At 53.0% G+C, this 20025-nt stretch overlaps 1 protein-coding gene across 2 annotated transcripts in view; it reads right to left on the bottom strand.

Annotated features, from left to right (window-relative positions):
* The window catches only part of PLXNA1 (plexin A1), a 114175-nt gene that overhangs the window by 52517 nt on the left and 41633 nt on the right, over window positions 1-20025 (bottom strand). For both annotated transcript variants that reach the window (XM_071755981.1, XM_071755982.1), the window contains exons 4-8: window positions 11003-11143; window positions 8996-9096; window positions 8424-8547; window positions 6186-6339; window positions 5501-5600 (exon numbers count right to left, since the gene is read on the bottom strand). In XM_071755981.1, the coding sequence (XP_071612082.1) occupies window positions 5501-5600; window positions 6186-6339; window positions 8424-8547; window positions 8996-9096; window positions 11003-11143 (620 nt within the window). The remainder of the gene's footprint in view (window positions 1-5500; window positions 5601-6185; window positions 6340-8423; window positions 8548-8995; window positions 9097-11002; window positions 11144-20025) is intronic.

The following is a 20025-nucleotide window of genomic DNA, read 5'->3' as shown; positions in this document are numbered from 1 at the left end:
TTGTCCCCAACTCACAACACAGCAGGGTCAAGAACTCTCCATGCTGCTCCCCTCCACTTTCACAACTAATCCCAAACTTGCTGAGGTCATGCCAGGGAGAGGGTAGCAGGACAGTTAAGGAGCACCTCGGAGCTGGGTGCATCTCCGGGGTGGGTACAGGGCCACAAGCATCACTGCAGAACAAGCCCAGACCAAGGGGTGGCTTTAGGGACCAGCTCCTTGCTGGGAGCAGAGGCAGCTCTGCAGAAGGTACCTCTGGCTGCCATAGAGGTCACAGCTGCCTCCATGCCTGATCCAAAGCAATGCTGCAGCTGATGGGAAGCATGGGAAGCCAGCAGCACCATATCCAGGCTCCTTGCTCACTCTCCTCCCCGTACTGCCAGCCCCAGGCATGCTATGTGCCCAAAGAGATTGCTGCAAAACTGGGATCCACAGGGGTGAGATAATCCTGGGGAGCAAACACGAGAGGGATGGGCAGTGTGAGCGTGGCACACACGTGTGCACACACACGCTGGGGTTATTTCCATGGAGCAGGGCGTTCCGGGATGAAGGACACAGAGCAAAGGGCAGGGAGGAGGGATGGGAGCAAGCTGAATGGCACTAAGTGCAGAACACGGGAGGTCTATTCAGAGGGGAAATAAATATGGTGCTGATGGAAACAGCATCTGCAAACAGAGCACAGCCTGCCTGCAAGCCCCCTGATTGCTCCTCAGACCTCCTCTTGGCAAAAAGGATGCATCCTTAGCTAACACTCAGCTCTGGCATAGCTACATCTGGAGCAACAGCTGTCAGGGGTGAGGGGCTGACTGTAGTGCTTTGGGCTTTATATCCATCTCTCTGCCTGAGAGGAGGAAATCCTGAAGAGCAGCAGGAACAGATGGGCAGTGCCCCACAAGGCAGGACCTTCAGGCAGCCCTGTCCTTCCCAACCAGTGGCCAGACCCAAAGCCAGGAGAACTGCAGGGTGGGAGATCAGCTCTCTCCTCCCTTCATCCCTGCCCAACTCAATCCATTTCCACACTTCCTTTCATGCCAGCCTGATACTTTTCCATCTTTACTGTATTTTGACAAGGGCCTTAGCCTCAGGGTAGGAGTTGGTCATGCAGACCCACTGCTGGGTGGGCCAGGGCATTTAGCATCACTCTGTCTGGAAGATGCAAACTCAGGCCCTGGCTTTAAGGTAATTCACTTGAAATGCCTTCAGCTGCCTCCCCTCACTGAAACACAAGAGCAGGCTGCACCAGCCCTCCTCCTCAGCAACAAATCTGACATAAACCAGGTTATCCCAAGCAGTCTCTGGGGCCATCTTACAGGATTTTCCACCTGCCCCAGCCCAGGAATATGCAGGGATCTGTTACTGCCTTGCATCTCAGCCACACTAACTCAGAAACACTCACTCAACTGCTTGCAGCCATCTGTCTATGCCTTTGATAAAAAAGCATCTGCAAGCATCTGTAAAGGAGCAGCGCTGGGCCAGCAAAGCATCCAGGCCATGTGCATGCAGCTCACTGGTGCAGGCAGCCACAAGGCCAGCAGCACAGGGGCTGGCATTTTCCTAAGGGTGGCAATGGATGCCTTGGCCACCAGAACAGCCCAGTCCTGCCCTCCTGGCACAGCTCCAGTGCTTCCAGCCCCTGGGACACACAATAAGATCCCATTTATTTAGTGAAGGCTTATAGGGAAAGCCTGACCTGTGGGACAGGGCCACAGCAGTTGCATCTTTCCAGCTAGGAGGAATTAGAGCCACTTGGCATGTCTGCGCCGTGCTCCAGGATCAGAGACATTCAGCACCCCACAGCTGATGGGACCTGGGTGTCACAACCATCACTGAAGCTCAACCAGGGGGCCAGTACCACCATGACCACCTCCAGGATAAGAGACACAGCACAGACGTGCACCAGCACAGGTTTCCAGGCTGCTCGGATCCCCTCTCAGTCAGACCCACTGACACAGGATTTTCCTCCTTCCCTTATGCCGCCATCTGGATTTTTGCTTCCACAGAAACCCAGCAGTGCTGCAAAACCTACCCAAAGGACATGCTGAAGGTTTCTGTCTTCCTTCCCAGTCCCTCTCCAGTTGCCAGCCTCCTCCCTGCAGCCACGCTCTCCAAAAATACCAAACTGCCACAGGATTTATGGAGTGGAGTTTCCCCAAGAGAAACCCAGAGGGCAAACAGAGAACACTGGGAAGAAACACATCTTGGTATTCCCTAGAATTGCTTGCTGGCTTTCCAGGAGGATTCTCTATTTGCCCTCCTCTCCAGCAAGCACGGGCTCCGCTGGAGGCAGGCAGGGAGTCTGGTGTTAAGTCTTTATCTTGAAAGGGGACTCATTTCCCCATGAACACTTTGAAGAGGGAGTTTGAACGCTGACAAAGACAACCTCAACATCTGCTCACGCAGGCGCTGGACTCAGGCAATCAAAGGCACTGAGCGGTCTCTAAAAGCCCCCGCTTGATCAGTGCCCCATAGGAAACTCCCAAGGGAACCCACCCTCGTCCCTGCCATGGGGTTTCCCATCCCATCCTCTACCACAGAAACCACAGCCTGTCACCAGGAGCTGAGCTTGTGCAGGCAGCTCTGCTCCCCCACTGTGGGCTGGCAGCAACTCTTGGCCACCCACATTCTCCTTTGCAAGGGACCCATTTCTTACCCCTGCATCAACCTCCAGGTTTCCACTCCCCTAATTCAATGCTTCTCTCACAGCTCAGCCAGAAATGAGCCCTGCCTGATGCACCAGGCTTCAACAGCAATGTGGCCAAAAGATGCCACCACCTGGAAATGCATCACAAGAGCCCCTCAGCTGCCAGGGTGCAGGACACCAGGCTGGGAGCCCCAGAAACTTGCCAGGTGACACTGATGGAGCCTCTGAGAGGATGTGAGTCCCAGACTAGGGCTCCCAGGGATACCTCATGGAGGACAGCAATGGGAGAAAGCAATGCTGATCTGCAATGGGGACAGTCCCGTCACACCAGGTGACACCATAAAGCCCTGCGACAGCAGGACAGTAACTGTGCTCTACCTGGAAGCCACCCCCTCAGCCTTGGCTGTCACGAGCCAAACATACAGGCACACCACAACCTTCTCTGTATCCCTCCTCTCCTATCAGACAAGGGATTAGTTGTATCCTCCCTTCTCCCGCCCCTCCCTGGACTAGGTTGATTCCAGCAACCCTTGAAAACATGTGGGAAGAAGAGTTTTGCAAGGCAGTGAGAAACAAGAGAGCCAGGATGCTTGTGAAGCAGCCAGATCGGCCCCATCACCTGCAAAAGGGCTTCAGTGATGCAATTTGATGATTTGTTTCTCCAGGTATCTGTTGAAAAATATGGATAAGACTCTTTCCAATATACATGGTGGAGCTGTACTGGCTTCCCTGGAGCCACCCAGAAAAGCTGCCTTACAATCCTCCCTTCTCTCCATTGCCATCTAAAAAAAAATAATAAATAAATCATACCTAAAGGTTCTGTCCTCAGCTGAGAAATGATTCAACATGCAGGCCTCTGGCCCCCAACCTAAGTAAAGCCTCCCAAATATAAAACATAATACACAGTGCTCAGAGAACTCCACAGGAAAAAACATTAGCCTCATGGAAAAGCATACTGTTCCCTAATACAGAATTTATCAGGCTGATGTATAGATTTTCCTCCACAAAATATGAAACCTGGATCTGAAAGGCTATTAACTCTGAAGAGATCCATTAAAGACGCCTGTCTGCAAACAGTATTTAAAAGTACTGAATCATCCTAGGTATTGTCACGCTCTTTGGCTATGGCTTGAGTGCAGGTCACACAGCTAAAACTGCCTGCAAACTCTAAAATCCTCGACGTAAAGAAAATAATAATAATGTTCACCAGCCTAGAACATGGACTTTTCTATCAGCTCCAACCGGAGCCCATAAATATTAATGTATCCATAATTAGCCTTTTTAAATAATGCATCCAAAATTAAACAACGCAGTAATAAATCAGTCAGGGCTCATTGTTGTAGGTTTGTTGGGGGGAGGCTGGGTTTTTTTTCCCTCCTGTGTCAGGCACATAAAATAAAATGCCAATTCCCTCACTACCTCTTCCCCCTGGACCAAAACGCTGGAGCCCCAACTGGATGGACTGCCATGCCATTTGTACTTAAAAGTTGTCTTTCTTTCATTTAGAAGAATAAAAGCCACATCTGCTTTTTGATTTGCACAATAATGACATGCAGCCAGCCTGAGCCTAAGCTGAGCTAATGTTATTGAAATCACACAACGTGAAGGGAGACAAAGCTCATCTTGGGAGTCAAGGTGAGGGAGAAAGTCAAGTTCACAAACTCTCTCCTCCTCCCTTGACAACACAGCAGCCGAGACCTGCTCCCCGTGAAAAGAGCAGGCAGGGCAGAAATGCAGAAATCCCAGGGCTGTGAGGCACAAGGTTTGCAGGAGAAGTTGCTGCAGAGATCTCTGCAGCCCTCCCAGAGGTGGATGAGCCCTTGGGTGTCTCCTCTGATGCATCCCCCTCAGAGCTCACTTCAGGTACCCAGCCAGGGCACGAGCATCTCACCTGCTCTTCCCAGATCAAAGTGGAAAATCTGAACAGGCTTTGGAGAAGCAACCAGCAGCAGAATGCCCCGAGCCAGCCTAGATGCTTCACAGAAAACTGCCCAAGAGAGATCACTCTGCATTTGCTTATCTATAATTACTGATCAGCCGGAGCGCCACCATCCATGTGGAAGGTTCTGGCAGGGTAATGAAATCACTCACATTCTTGAGCTCCAAAGTCTTTGTCCAAACACACCCCAGCATGTTCTCTGACATTCCCACAGCAGAGCCCTCTCCCTGCTGCTCAAACACACCATCCACAGCTCCTCATCAGGAGCTCGCTGTTAGAGGCTCACCCTGCATCAATAATCCACACGCCCTCTATTTTATCACATCCATATCTCAAACTGCCTAAAAACCCATCTGTGGAGTAGATTTCAAGGCAGCCTGACAAGAGAACAAATTCACAGTTACTTCCAGTTAGGAAATTCTTGGGTAAACGCCCCAGGACATGCAGCATGATCTATCCCATGTTGCTGTAACTTTCCAACTTGCTCTCCCGCCAGCCTGGGAAGCAGGTAGCACCAAAAGAATACACAGGTTTCTCCTTCTGCACTGCCAAGTCACTCCTATTAACTGTTTCCAGGAATAACAAGATGCTTGGCATTTTTGGTCACATGGATTGTGCTACAGTCTGCAATGCAGTAAACTCACTATTCTTCCAAAGCTTTGCCAAACCCAAAGCCCTCATTTTAAAGTGAGTTTCTGTCCTGATGCTACATGTTCCCACATGCCCAAACCAGCTGTGGGCACTCTGGTCACCATCCCAGTTTGCAAGGGTAAAAGGAGAAGGTTTCTCACTGCAAACACCACCGCACTCTTGCAAGCCCTTTCCTCTTGCAACCCACAAAGCTGAGATCTCTCTCCCCCAGTCTCACATTGCCCCACCAATCCCTTCAGAGTGCACACTTGCAAGCCCAAGCCACTTACGACTGATGGACGCTGCAGTTGTAGAAAACAAAATCCACAGAGGCAAACTTCTTCCCTGTCTCCTTAGATTTCAGGTAGAGCTTCACCACTCGCTTGTCCCCTAGAAGAGAACCAGGCAGAAAAAGGCATCAGAAAGGACACAGTGCACAGCCCAGCATTCAGTCCAAGGCTTGTGATGGGCTGGAGGGAGCTGAGCATCACCACCCATCCCAGTTAATGAACAAAATCCCCTGAAGCTTGCAAGAAGTGTTCGTCCACACCCACGCAGCCACCAAATCAACCAACAGAGGCTCTGTATTGGTCTGATTGCTCGTTCAGCTAACTTCAACCTGCTGGCATGGAGGTAGGTGCCTTGGGTTGTACTGGTGGTACCAAAAGGGAGATTAACAGTTCTGGGGACAGAAAAATGTTCTAGAGCCCACTGTCATCTAAAGCACATATGTGGAAACGAGACCAGGGATCCCTGGACTGATGCACAGATCACCGCAGTGCCAGCAAACAGCTGTGCTTGGAGGAGAGCAAGGACCAGTCTCCCATGAGCAGCAATTGTCCTCCTACACCCTGAGAACCCAGCTCAGGTCCTGCTCATGGGATGGAAATTGTTGTCACAGGAGGACTATTCTACTCCATGTTTGGATTCTGGGGCAAAAAGGGGGAGAAGATTTATCTCAGGGCAGAAGCTCACCACGGCCCCTGGTGATGGGGATGACATCCTTGGCAGAGGGAGAGCTGCAATAGATCTTCCCATCTTCAATGCGGCTCTCGGACTCGGTGAAGTCTTCAAAGGAACAGTTGACTCCTGCCGAGAGATCTGGGACATTCCAGGCCTGCAGGACCAGCTGGTGAGTAGAGGCAAGGACATCAGTACAGAAAGCTACCAAAGACAACTCTTCCCTGCCTGCTATGTCCAAGTCCAGCCAACAGAAAAGATGAGGGGTAAACTCCCTCCTCCACCTACTCTGGGCTTTAGCAAGTGAACTCCATCCACTCATCTCCCAGCTCATGCAAGGAGAGAGGATTTAAATGGGTTAAAAGACAGAATGACTCACAGCCTCCCATCCTCTGCCCTCTGTGTACCACAAGCCATTATGCCTCACCTTTACAGAGACCAAGGACCAGAGTGTTTCAGGGAAAGGCATCCACTCTGGCAGAGCAGAGGAGGGGAGGAACTCACCTCTTCCTTTGCCAAGTCATTCCCAGGGTCAGCAGTTTTCACTTTACAAAACGCTTGCCTTATTTCTAATTTGAATTTCTCACAGCTTCCAGCCATTAGTTCTTGTTATGCCTTTCCTTGATAGATTAAAAAGCCCTTTAGTCCCTGATATTTGCTCCTTGTAAAGGCACTTATACTCTGTATAAGTCACCTCTTAATCTTCTTTTTGATAAGCTAAGCAGATTGAGCTCTGGAAGTCTCTCACTGCAAGGCATTTTCTCCAGCCTTCAGCTCATTTACATGATGTTTACGGGAGGTTTTCAGCCTCCTCCTTTCAGAGCTGGACTCCAGACTGAATGCAGCATCCCCATGAGGACCACACCAGAGCTCCATGCAGCACCCTGCCATCAGTCAGGTAGATAACCACCCGAGAGGTGAAAAAAGCTACCCAGCTCCCAGCTTCACCCAAGAAGTATCAAGAGCACCCAAGAAGCATCAAGAACCCTGCAGCAAGGGTTCAGCCCTGGCACTAGTTTCCAGGATGCGGGGCATAAGCCTGGCTTCTCCTTCCAAGTCCAACTTTAGAATTAGCTATAACAAACTCCTATTTCTTGGCTAGCCCAGCCCTACTGAGCCCCAACTGCTCTGCAGAAGAATATCACCCTGTCCCACCCCAGTGCCAGCCTCAGCAGGTCCCATCGCAGCCCTCTCACATTCATTCCACATTACCAATGAACATTAGCCCCTGCAGAAGCACTTTCCAGACTATTTCCATCCAGAGGCAACTCCCCTCTGATGAGGACTTTGAGATCTGACATGGAGCCAGTTCTTAATTCACTTAACACATGCTTAATCGATATTATACAATGCTAATTTTTAATCAGAACATTGTGTTGTACCAAGTCAAATGCCTTGTAGAAGCCCAAAGACATCACATCCCTGCAGTTCCTCTTCTAATTCATCATAATTTCAAAGAACAAAATGTGGTTTGTTTGACATAAAAACCTGTTGAATGGCATTAATTATATTCCCATCCTTAATTCTTTATCAGCTGTATCCTGCACAGTTGGGTTTTTTCCTACATTTTTTTTAAACCTGATGTCAAATAAGAAGTCGCTGACTATTTGGTCTTTTCCACATCTTGCCAAAAACCAAGTAGCACTTTTTCTGTTTCCTGGGTTTTTCTCAACATTTCCTTACTTATTACAAAGTCATATTATTACAAATACCCACAGGTCAAGGAACTCCTCAGCCAGTTGTCTGAGGACTCCTGAATGCCAAATATCCAGACCTGGCAGTTTTCAAATCTTTACTGCTAGGGTATGCTGTTTACATTCTCTTCCCAGTGCTAATGGCCCAGAAAATACTTCGGGGAAGTCCATCATCCTTTCTGCCTGCACAGAGAGAGCAGTGAGTTGTGCATCAAAGGCTCATCCCAAAATATCTACTGCAGGCCAGGGTCAGAGACAGGCTATTGAGCCAGATGGATTGCTGGCCTATGAACAGCGATGCTGATGTTGTTGTTTGTATTATAGAGAAATATTTATTGCTTGGTTATGTCTTTTCTGAATAATCAACTGGTTTATTATCTCCATCAATAGGCCAGCCCTCGTCAATGCCCTGCACTTTACTATGTTTTATTTGTCTTGGACCTCTCTTCCCCTTTCTCCGTATTTGTCATACACTCATTACTTATTTTTAATTGCTGACTCTCCTGCCATTGCCTCCAGGGGGTCAGGGGGGAAACCACAGGCAGCAGAGGTGTCTTACCGGGACCTCTGACATGGTGACTGAGATGTTCTTTGGCTGCACACTCAGCTGGACACACTGACGCAGGTCGGAAGCAAAGCGCTGGGGTTCATCCGCCCGCTCGCACCGGTCCTTGCGTGAGCATCTGGGGGAGGATGAAACCACCCGGGTGAGGAGAAGAATCCCCCTGGAGGGTCCTGCATGGCTCTAGGCTAACACCACAGCAAAAGAGACCCTCTGGCACAGAGGTGATGCCCAGCTAGGAACCTTGGATGCCTGAGGTCTGTATGGGATCTCTGCTTTCCCGCAGTGACAGCACTGGGGACTTCTGGGGGGGTTTTTATATTTTTTTTTCTTATTGGCACAAGAACACCATAATCCCATGGGCAGGATTAGTCCCTGCCAGCACCTTTGCCATACATGGGTGCTCATGAGCACAGCCCAGGGAGCACAGCTGTGGGAAGGGATGGGAGGCCCCTTGGACTACTCCATCCTCCTGCATTTCAAGGCCAAAGTCCAAGAAGAATGTCCCCAAGGAGACCAACAGTGGGGTCACACATGGTTGGCCCTGGGGCCAATCCCACAGTACTTACATGTTGTGGAGGACACACCAGCCACAGTGGGGGTCCCGGGAGCCCAGGCACAGCTCACAGCTCTCGTACTGCTCACAGCTCTCCACCGGAACCCGTGTCACCTGCAGGAACAAGCAGGGAGTGACAGGGGACAGGCTGTGTGCTTCTCTGCTGTGCCCAAGCTCCTTCCATCATGACACAGCAGCGGGAGTGAGCTGGGATAGCTCAGACCCACACCGTCTGCCAGTGCCAGTCAGGCACCCTGCGGCTACCACATCCCTGCTCCGAAAGGGTTACTGGTCCTTTATTAATTGCTCCTCCAGATTTGATTAAAATCCCCTCGTCTGCCAAGCCCTTCGAGCTCTGTTACAACTGTTCATTTAATTACTTTCCACCAGCACTCTGATAACACCCAGCCCTAGTAGGGAAGAGAGTGGGTTTTATTAAGGAGAGGGGAGGAGAGGGGGGGACAAGGAGGGGCTGAAGGAAGGAGCTGCCTGCTCACCTGCCATAAGGAGCTGGCAGTACCAGGCAGCTTCCTATGCCTGCTGCATCCATGACTCAGTTTCCCCACTGCTCCCCCAGGGCAGGACTCACTCATTAATTAAAACTGGCAAACTTCTCTACTGAACACTATACCCAGGGTGCTCTCTCTCCTCTCACCTCAGCAGGGAACAGGTTCACTGTGATGCCTAGAAGGCAGGGAAAAGGCTGGCCACCCTCTGTTTTGCATAATGATGAGGATATCTGTAGCATTCTCACTTGGTTGTCCCACCATCACTTCAGGCGCGTGGTGGCAAAGGGGTGGGCAGAGCCTCCCCTCCAGGCAGACCCTGTGGCTTCCAGCAACAGTGGTGGCCCTTGGGGAGATCCCCAGCCCAGCCTGGAATAACCCCCCACATGCAACCACATCTCCAACATCTCCCTCACAGCAGAGAGGCTTAGCTGAGCCAGGCCTGGGACAGAAATACAGAGGAGTCTAAACCCAGTTTTTGCCTCATCTGGAAAGTCACGGGTTTCCTGCAGCAGAGCTGAAACCAGAGAAAGGCACTGGGAGGAGAAGGAAAAGGGATCTGTCGTCCCTGTGGGGATGTCTAGACAAACCCATGGCCCTTCTCCAGCATCTTTCCCCCTCCCAAGCCCCCAGGCTGGTGGCCAGGAGACCTGCTGTGTGCTGAGCTCCAACTCTCACACACCTCTGTTGTGCAGAGGAGCAGGGATGATGCCAGACAAAGGCACAGCACATCCCATCACAGGGGGTCCCATCACCCCACCAGGCACAGCATGCTTTCCTGCTGACAAAAGATTTAAAAAGTGCCACCACTGTGGCATGAACCTGCTTCACCTGCTCCAGGACAGCCCATGTATGGATGAACTCAAAGCAGCAAGACTACACCAGGCTGAGGATCACACAAACACTCACAAGCCAACCAAAACTTCCTATAGTTGAGCCACAACCATACTGCCAGGACAACAGTGCCAGATCCAGAATGGGTCTTCTACCTCTGGCTTGCTCAGAAAAAGCAGGGACTGAGGTGGGCACTCTGGGGTCTGGGAACACACTGTCTTAACAACCCCAAGGTGGAAAACAGTTGCCCTGGAGGAGAAGACTATGTCTGGAGCAAGAAGGTTCTGCTAACCTGAAAAAACCCTGTTAGGGCAGGGATGGCCGGAACAGGGAGGAGGATTATGGCCAGCCCCTTGCTGCAGGGAAGGGCCAGGAAGACCTTGGATCCCCAGGGATTTCAAGCAGCTGCTGCTGACAATTACTGCCTGGGCCATGGACACAGGGAGGAGAGGCATAGCGAGGCCACAGTCAGTGCCTTGGGGCAGTGCCTCAGCAGAGATGAGACAGAAGGAGCTGTTGTTGCTCTCTGGGACAGGAGTCCCCAAGCAGCCCCGACCCCAGGAAGCAAAGGCCAGACCCCACTGGGAAGCTGCCCAGAAGGCTTCCCAGGGCACAGGCTGAGGATGCAACGTGGGCTGCTAAGTCAGGAGAGCAGAGGAGCTGCCATCCCCTCCCTTTACCTGCTTCTCAGTCATGGCATAGATGTGCTGGCGGTCAGGGCTCAGCACGAGGTCCCGGAGGATGGAGCTTCCCTCATGGGCCACAACATTTTCGTACTGCAGTGCCTGGTGCTTTCTCTCAGCTGACAAGTCTACCAGGATCTGTGTGGAGAGAAGGAGAGGTGAGCACGGTCTCATGCACAGCCCAGGGTCTCATACACAACACCACACAGCACCGATCCCGGCCGGGCAGGATGCTGCTGTGCACAAAGGCAGAGCTTCTGTCTCCCCATCCATCAGAGGAAACACTTGGACTCGTGACTGGGGAAGTCAAGAGGGTCTCAAGGAAGCTGGGGGTCAACAGAGGTTCAGAAAGCGCCTTTATTCCCTGAGCAGGAATGCGGTGAAGGCTTTAATCCCCTCACAGCTCACAATTACATTAAAGCTCTTCCCAAGTACACTGGTTTCTGGCTGTTCTGGCACTAATGGCATCACGAGGCTCCATGGGGCTGGGGGCATCCCCGAACAGGAGCTGATCTCAGCTGTGCTACTTTCCATAGCCACATTGCCAAACCTCTGAGTGAGAGATGCTTCCTGCTAATGCCATCCCTCACCACCCCTCCTGATCAGAGGGATCCTCAGCACTGGGAAGCCTCAAGGGAAAGAGTGCAGGAGAAATGGCTCAGCGGGTCTGGTGGGATGGGATGGGATGGGATGGGATGGGATGGGATGGGATGGGATGGGATGGGATGGGAGCCACACCAGCAGCCCATTCTGCCAGTGCAATTCTTTCCAGCAGCAGGTGAAGATGCAGAATGGATCCAGTGAGATGGAGCAAATGCTTCACAGGATCTGCTCCATGCTGCTGCTGGGACTTGAGGAGTGGGTCCAGCCTCCCCCAGCCACAGGACTCAGGATCCCCCCACAGTGCAGGGGGAAATCTGCTGCTCTATCTCCCATAATGCATCCCGTAGCCCTGCCCATAGCACCCACAGCCCAGCACAGCCATGTCCAAGCTCTTGTGGCTCCCCTCGAAGCCACCCCAGCACCCTGGCCACCTCAGCCCCCTCCTGCAATAAATCTCAGCAGGCATTTGCATAGTTCCCAATCAGGAGGATACGGGGCCAGGAAAGCAGGATCCCGGTGTGCAGCTGATTAGCATGGAAATGTATGCGGCTCACAAACAAACCGGGGCCCGTTTAATTAGAGCGGCGCCTTTGATTCACCGCCAGCCTCCTGCACGCACCAGCCCCGGATTATTTTTAGGCAGTTTTACAAAACAAATGTATTTAATTAAGAAAGAGACCCCTGAGCAGCCAGACAGCGGTGAGTCCTGCGCAGCAGTGAGGAAAGGGTCTGCCCTCTCTCCAGGGGATGTGGGGACAGGGGTTACAGGGCAAGGGGTAACTTTTGGGAGTCCAGGGTACAACCAAACACCCCCTGTATGTCCTGTCACAGGAGTGAAGAGGCTTCCCCATAACCCAGAGGTTCTGGTACTTACCCATCTTCTCAGCATCCTTTGCCAGACCCATACACAGACTCTGTGAACCTCCCCATCGCCCCCACCCTGGGTACCACTGTGCACTGGGGAACCCAGGGATGCTGGGAGCCTGTTCAGGACCACATTTTCTCCTACTCCAAACATCACAGAGGGTTCAAGCCTACAGTACCCTCAGTATGGGGCCACAGAGCACCTCCTGCCCCACATTACCCCACACCAGAGCACACGGCATCACCCCCAGGACCCAACCCTACCTCCCTGCATCCCCTCAGCATTTCACTCCCCTCCTGGCTCTCAACCTCTCCCCTACAAAGCCCCATCCGAGCCAGCTCTCAGGAGGGGAGTAACAGGGAGCATCCCCCCTCCCAGTAGCAAGGCTCTGCCTCCCCTCCTCACTACAGCAGAGTGACAAACGCACCTTTCCATCCCTTTTATGGGCCGCAGTTGCAGTGCAGAAGAATCGATATAGTTTTACCCTGGCTCTAAAATAGATCTATAGCTGGATGTCGCACTGGCAGTAATTTTTAACTAGCGGGGTAATTTCCCCATTACATTATTGCACTATGCAGTGCTGGGAAAGAGAAAGAGATGTATTAAAAATAAAAAAAAAAAAAAACCAACAACAGACGTGAAGCACTTCCAGTTAATTTGAGGCTCCAGGAAGAACCTAAAAATACTCTCGGTAGTCAAACAGGGCTGGAGCCCAGCCTGCACACATCAGGGTTTCTCTGGTAGGGGGCATGGGGCTACCCCAAGCATGCACATGTGGGAAACCTCCTCTCTAGAGCATCTTCTCCCTCAAAGGATGCTCCAGTGACAGGTTTGGAATTCAGGAAAATGAAATTTGAAAGACCTGGCAAATCATAAAGTTGTTTTCTGGTTAGCCAAAAGGAAGGGCACACGGGAATTTCTGAGGTGGTCTATGGCAGACAAACCTATCCTACCTGTCCTCCACAGCACCAGGAGATCATCAGCAGACAGACCATGATGTCAACCCACACCAGGAGGATCTGGCAGCCCACAGCATCTACTGCCATGCAGGCAGAGGTGGGAACAGGGCATATGGGCCTTTCCAGTGGGATTAGCCTGGTGAGAACCTGCCCATCCCAGCTGGCAAGAAGAGGATGGATTGTCTGGATTAAAACATGGCAGAGTGGTGCAAGGGATGCCCAAGGTGCCTCCACACAATCTCTTCCAGACAGCAGGGAGGGATGGGTTCCCCCCGGGGTAGCTGGGGGCAGGGGAAGGGGGAGAGGATGTGGTTTAATCAGAGCAGGCCCCCTCGGAAACACATTCCTTCCTGCCCACCCTGCCTGCCTTCCCTCCCTGGGGAAAAGACATTTAACTAAAAATAAATAAATAAATAAACCCATTAACCTTTCTCCTCATCCTGACGCTGATATAATTACCCAATACTAATAATTACTCGCACTAATTTCTTGCTCAGGATTCCTGCCCTCACTCTTGCCTGCCTCGGGCTGGCTTCAGGCAGTGGCTGGGCAGTGCTGCCTCATGCCAGGGGCTGGCAGGAGCCCTGGAGGGGCCAGGGGGCCCCAGGGCTGTGCGAGGTTGGGGAGCAAGAGGGTTGATTTGTTGGGCTGCTGCCTCATTAAGCAAATGGAGGAGACCAGAGGCAAGAAATTACAAGTTCCCTGCTGGGGTGAATCATCTCAAAGCAATCCCAGAGGCTGATCTTCCAGAAGCCCACATGCATGCCCTCCCCACCCCAGTGAGAAGTCCACCCCTCTGGGTGAGGACCCAGCACAACCTCACTCTGAAGATGGAAGAGGTTCAGACCTGGTGCCCCAGAAGCCAAGCAGGATGGTGGAGGTGGCACAAGGCCAGGAGATACAATGGCATCTCACTTTCCCTAGAGGTCCCTCCCAGGCCATCTATAGAGAAGTCCAGCAAGGGAACAATGAGGGAAAAGGTGGTATGCAATACTTCAACCCCTGGGCACCCCAGCATAAGAAGTCACCACACAACACAGTAAAAAATTCCCCTCTCAGGCAGCCCAGAAAGGGCTCCTGAGGATGGTCTGATCTTGGCTGGAGAAGGGAGTTTCCATCCCATAGAGCTTTTGAGAGAGGAGGAAATAACATCACCCCACTAAGAAAGCACATGGTGGTGCAGAATCACAGCCAGACAACCCCAAGCAGCTGGTCCTACTGCTGCCTCAGATCCAATGCTCACTTCAAAGCTTGGGTCTCCTTTACAGAGCATGATGCTGGAGCATCGAGAAGCTTCTGAAGGGCCCAGGTCCCACCATGGCCAGCACTAGTGAAGAGCTGCTATACCTGAAGGCTGGAGCCTGAAACCCATATGAAAGTCAAGGGGAAGCAAAAACACCAGGAAGGCAGACAGAACATATGAGAAAGAAGATGGCTCCTTCCAATGCTGCAGGTTTCTCCCCTGGGCAAGACACCCTCCAGGCTTGTCCAGGTGAGGAGGCAGCTTCCCACTGCCATAAGTGCTGCCCAGCAGTCACTCACCAAACCAAAAAAGGGGAAAGCTCTCAACATCTTTATGGGCAGAGAGGAGCATCTCCCTGGGCCCACCTTTTGGATGAGCTGAACTAAGGGCAGCAGCCATGACCTGGCAGCTACACAGAGCTGGCAGTGGGTCTAGAGAACCATGGTGGAGGACAGGGCTTTACAGCTCAGCCTGGCCAAGGATGCCAGGTGGGGAGGGAAGAAACACAGCTGGAGAGGAAAGGCAGCTGCAGACATGCCAAGGCTGCTTTTAGATTTAACATGTGCTGGCAGGGGTCTGCCAGGGCCCAGGGGGTGCTGGGATGGACCACTGGCTCCCTGCTGTACCAAAATACACATGCCAGGGGGCACAGGCAGAGGGTACCCAAGAGACCCAGTCTCACCACAGAAGACACCCCCCCAAGACCAGCATTGGGAAGAGGCAGCTCTCACCACCTGACAGCCAGTGTACCTACAGAGCTCTCCCAGCCCAGCGCTCCATCTCCCTCCCTCCGGGCTCTGGAGCCCCCATCCTGGGTCCCAAGCGGCCCCCGCAGACCCCTCCTCCCGGCAGGAGAAGTGCTCAGCCAGGCTTTGTACTCTTATCTGTACGGGGCTGTGATTAATTCGCAGCGGCTGGCAGCAGCTACAAGAGGAGGGCGCCTTCGCCCGCCTGCCACACTTCAAAGGCAGGGACTTATCTGCCTCAAACACACTCCGCAGCCTTTTCACGGGGACCCTTCCAGTTCCACGGGGCTCGCACGGCGCTGACGGGCAACGCGAAGGAAGGGCTTATTTATAGGATTGCATTTCAAAGTCTCCCCCCTTCCCTCACAACACTCGCCGGGGGAAGTGAAAAGTCCCCCAGCCCCTGGGGTGTGCATCAGGGACAAAAGCAGAGCAGGGGGATGAGATGGGGCTGGACGGGGAGGATGCTGGATCGATGCCCCTGTCCCAACTTCAACCACAGCCTGGTCCCCTCCTGCCCTAACCTCTTGCCAGTCAGCAGCTCCACAGCACGTCCCTGTGGAGGAGGGAAGAAGCTTTGACATGCAGAGGGTAGAGTCCAACCCTGGGACTGAAACCTTCCCCTCCCCACTCCACTGGTGCTCAGGCACCACTCGGGCCCTGGCCTTCCACCCCAAGCCGATGGGTACACATCTCCCCTGGACAGAAACAGGGCTGTGCTAACACCCACACCTCCCAGCTATTTTTGCTTTGATTTTGGCACCATCTGCCCAAAGAGCACAGGACAAAAGCAGACAAAACCAGAACAGAAGCAGGTCCCAGCAGAGCTGAACCCCCAGACCATGGGATCACCTCCCAGAGGCAACAGAGGACACATGGAAGCTGGCCACCTCAGCTGCTGGGGAGTGTCACACAACACCATGCCACAAGCCTACAGCCAGAAAGGGAGTATCCTATGTCCAGTTGTGGGAGAGGGACCCTGTCTGGAGTGTCAGCCTGCACAGCCCCTCCTGGAATAAGGCCTGGGCTCATCCCGAGGGCAGCAGTCAGCAGGGGGGTGGGTACACCAGCTGCCCTCCACACACACCCCTACCACCAGCCACCCCCAGGGACAAGCAGTGCCACCAGCTGCTGCCTGCATGCTGCTGTCCAGCTTACAAAAGAGAGCAAGAGTTTTAAAATGAGGTTTCAGGATCAGCTGCTCCAGCAGGGTGCATACTGTTCCCCCCACCCACCTCCCTGCCCAGAAACATGGGGGGCTGGGAGCTGATGCATGGCCATGGCATCAGCTGTTTCTAGGGAACACAGCTGATGGGGCTGGGGGCTGCTGGAGAGAGAGAGGCACCAGCATGCAAGAGTGGGGTGGGAGGAGTTTCTCCTCTCCCCACTGTATTGCAGGTTACCACATTTCGGCATCCAGGGGGAATGGTTTCGCTCAGGCATCGAGAAAATCACCACCGGGAGATCCCTGGCCGTGCTTTACCAGGGCTTGCCCAGCAAAGCACCCAGTCAAAAGGGTAGGGATGACGGGGGCACAGGCAGGGCTTTGGGAATGCATCTCCCAGGGGCTGGGGACAGAAACATCCCAGCTATGCGGGGTGTGCCGGCAGCCGGCACCCGTCCGGCCCCCGCGCCAGCTGCCTGCGCAGGAATGCACCAGCCGGGCTCGGATCAGACAGATGCCTCCTCCCAGACGGGCAGGCAGCTGCCGACTGCTCCAACCCGGCCCGCCGGGGCCCTGCCGAGGTGGGTACCACCCCCCCGGGCTTTCACCGACCCCTGCCTCATCGCGAACCCTTCAAGGGAAAGGGAGGAGAGGAGCTGCCATTCAGTGCAACCCATTCACTTTATAAAGATGAACACAAGGCAAGGCTTTCATCCCGGGATCCAACATCACCCTGAGTCAGAAAATATTTGGACTGTAATTATATCAGTATAAGAAAGCAAAAAAACCCAGAAATGCTTAATCTAAATCAATGCACATAGCAGCAACAAATGCCAGTGGCTCGATGGCACTGACAGGTATGACACTGGTTCATCTCACTGGTTTCAAAGCACAGTTACTGGTGGTGTGTCATCCCTTGGCATGTGGGCTGATGACAGATGCACTCACTGCACCTCTCAAAGGAGGAGGGGTGGGAATTGGGTAAAGGCATTGGGGTTTGCCATCAGAGAGAAGGGAAGGCAGAGGGGCAACCCTACCCAGGAGGACCCCAAAACCTTTCTTGACCAGGTCTGCCCACATTGGTCCATCAGCAGACCAGGAAACTAGAGCCCAACACACTGCTCTAGCAATTTTGACAGAATTGAAACACTGGCAGAAAAATCTTCCCAAATTTTCTGTAGCAAGATCAAACTACTGGAAAAAGGGAACAAGTGCCAGGGCACCACATGAGAGTAGTGCCCTCACCAGAGTCAGACCCAGATATAGGAGAGACTCATGGAGGCAACAAAGCAGGGGGAGCAATTACAAGGACCACATGACATGGGATGGGTTAAAGCACTCACCCTGCTTCCTTCCCCAGCAAAGCCCCAGGTCCCATCCCCATCTCCCCCAGACCCATGGCTGCTCCTGCGGTCTCAAGCCATTGATTTCCCAGCTTTGCCCTTCAAAACTCTCTTGGCTCAGTGCCCGGTTTGTATCGTCTACTCACTCAGGAGCAAAATATCTCTATTATTATTGCAATTATTTCCCAATCAGCATCGCTCAGGGCTGAGGCGGTCAGAGGGGGGCCCCCGACAAGCGAATCGATGGGCAGCCTCTGCCCTGGGGGCTGCTGGGGACCAGGCAGGAGGTGCTGGCAGTGGCCCAGCAGCACAGGGAAGGGCAGGCAGAGGATGGGGGACCCCAGGGACCCCCCTCTGTGTGATGTTGGGACCTGGCAGGGTGGCAGTCCTCAGTCTTTGCTGACCCCTCAGCCCAGCAACCATGATGCAAAATAATCCATGCACAGAGTGTGCATGCTGCCACCAACCCCACATGCTCTGAATGCAATGCAAGGGCTTTACCTCAGATGCTTCACTGCTCAAAAGAACAGACCAGAGCTCCAGGGTGTCCCTAGGGACAGCACAGCAGCCACCAGGGCATCAATTCCATGGGGGGTGGGGGGGCCGTGGAGTATCCCAAAACTGCCCCTCCAGCTGCACGGTGCCTGCCCCCAGCTGTGCCCTCTCCAGCCTAAATGCACAGCAAAGCCTGAGCACTGCACCTTGCTGCAGACACATCCCTCTGGAGCAAGGGGAATGCAAGCAGGTAAGTTAGTCCCACTGTTTCTCAAGCCACAGGAAGGGAGGAGGGAGCTGCAAGGGTAGAAGAGCACAGTAATGGATGGGGAAGGATTTTTAGCCCTGGAAAATGGAAGGTAAGGGTAGAAAAAGCACATGGCAAAATGGGATGCTGACCTTCTTGCTGTCAACTGTTCCCCCCACCATGCAAGAAAAAGCCCGGGGTGCAACAGTGAAAGGCAGAGTATGTCAAGAAATGCAGGATTATTTTTTCACCATTTATTAATTATCGTAGGTGCCCCAAGCGTCCCAGCAGGCCCCAGGCACACTAAAGCCATGGCAATGTGTCCTGGCTCCCACAGGACTTGGACTGCATGTGACCAGCTTGGGGCAAGTTAATACCTAAACCTCTCAAAGAGGTCCCTGGGAAAAAAGCTCTCGCCTGAAGGACTCAATTTAACAAACAAAAGCCAACTCTTCACTGCCAGGGCACCAGCTCCTCCAGGTGATCACACCCTTCTGTCCCATGGGGACCAGCCCAGACACTTTAGTACTATTGTTCTGCAATGCCCAGCCCATCATCCTGGCTGGTGAGCAGAACAGACCCAGACCCACCATCTCCAGCCTCAACACAGCTTAGAAGTTGCTAATTCTCCTGCATATCCCAAACACCACTTATTTTCCCCCAAACAAAGCTGCTTAGCTTAACAGCACAGCACAACCCCCCCATCCTAACCCTTGCCACACTTTTGACCATGCATTCAGACCAAGATAATCCCAACGTGGACACTGAGGGCTTGTTACACCACCCTCGTTTGCCTGGCAGCTTGGGATATGCCTACAGCCTGGAGTCAAAACCCCACTGCCTGTCAGAAGTCATGGAGATGTTCTCCATTCCAGCCAGGAGGCAGCAGAGCTTGGCAGGGATGGGGCAGGGAGGAAGGACAAGCTCCTGAGGCTACAACACAGCTGGAGATCAGCTGGATCCTTCCTCCCCCCTCCAGGAAAATGGCTACTTCCTTCCTGGTCCCTAAAAAAACACAACAGCAAGACAAGAGCTGCCTGAGGACAAGGCAGGGGCTGTCAGTCTTGCAAACAGAGGAGAGAGCAGCAGGAAAAGCCCACACAGGGGAGGCTGCAGAGGGACAGACCCCAAAGGGGGGTGATCTGCTTCAGGGTACCCCTCCCACCCCAGCCCCACTTGCAGATTCAGCACCAACCAAGCCCCCATTTCTGAGGGGATGAGGGCACCAGGGTTTGCACCTGCATTTATCCACCCATCCATCACTCTAAAGCCTTCTGCAACCCCATCTGGGGTGTAACTGCACCAGCCATTGTCCCTAAGCCAAAAGCCATTTGCTGCAGCAACACATTGCAGC

The sequence above is a fragment of the Heliangelus exortis genome, chromosome 12, assembly GCF_036169615.1.
Source record: "Heliangelus exortis chromosome 12, bHelExo1.hap1, whole genome shotgun sequence".
Taxonomy (NCBI): Eukaryota; Metazoa; Chordata; class Aves; order Apodiformes; family Trochilidae; genus Heliangelus; species Heliangelus exortis.
The sequence above is the reverse complement of the archived record's forward strand: the minus strand, read 5'-3'. Positions and strand labels throughout refer to the sequence as shown.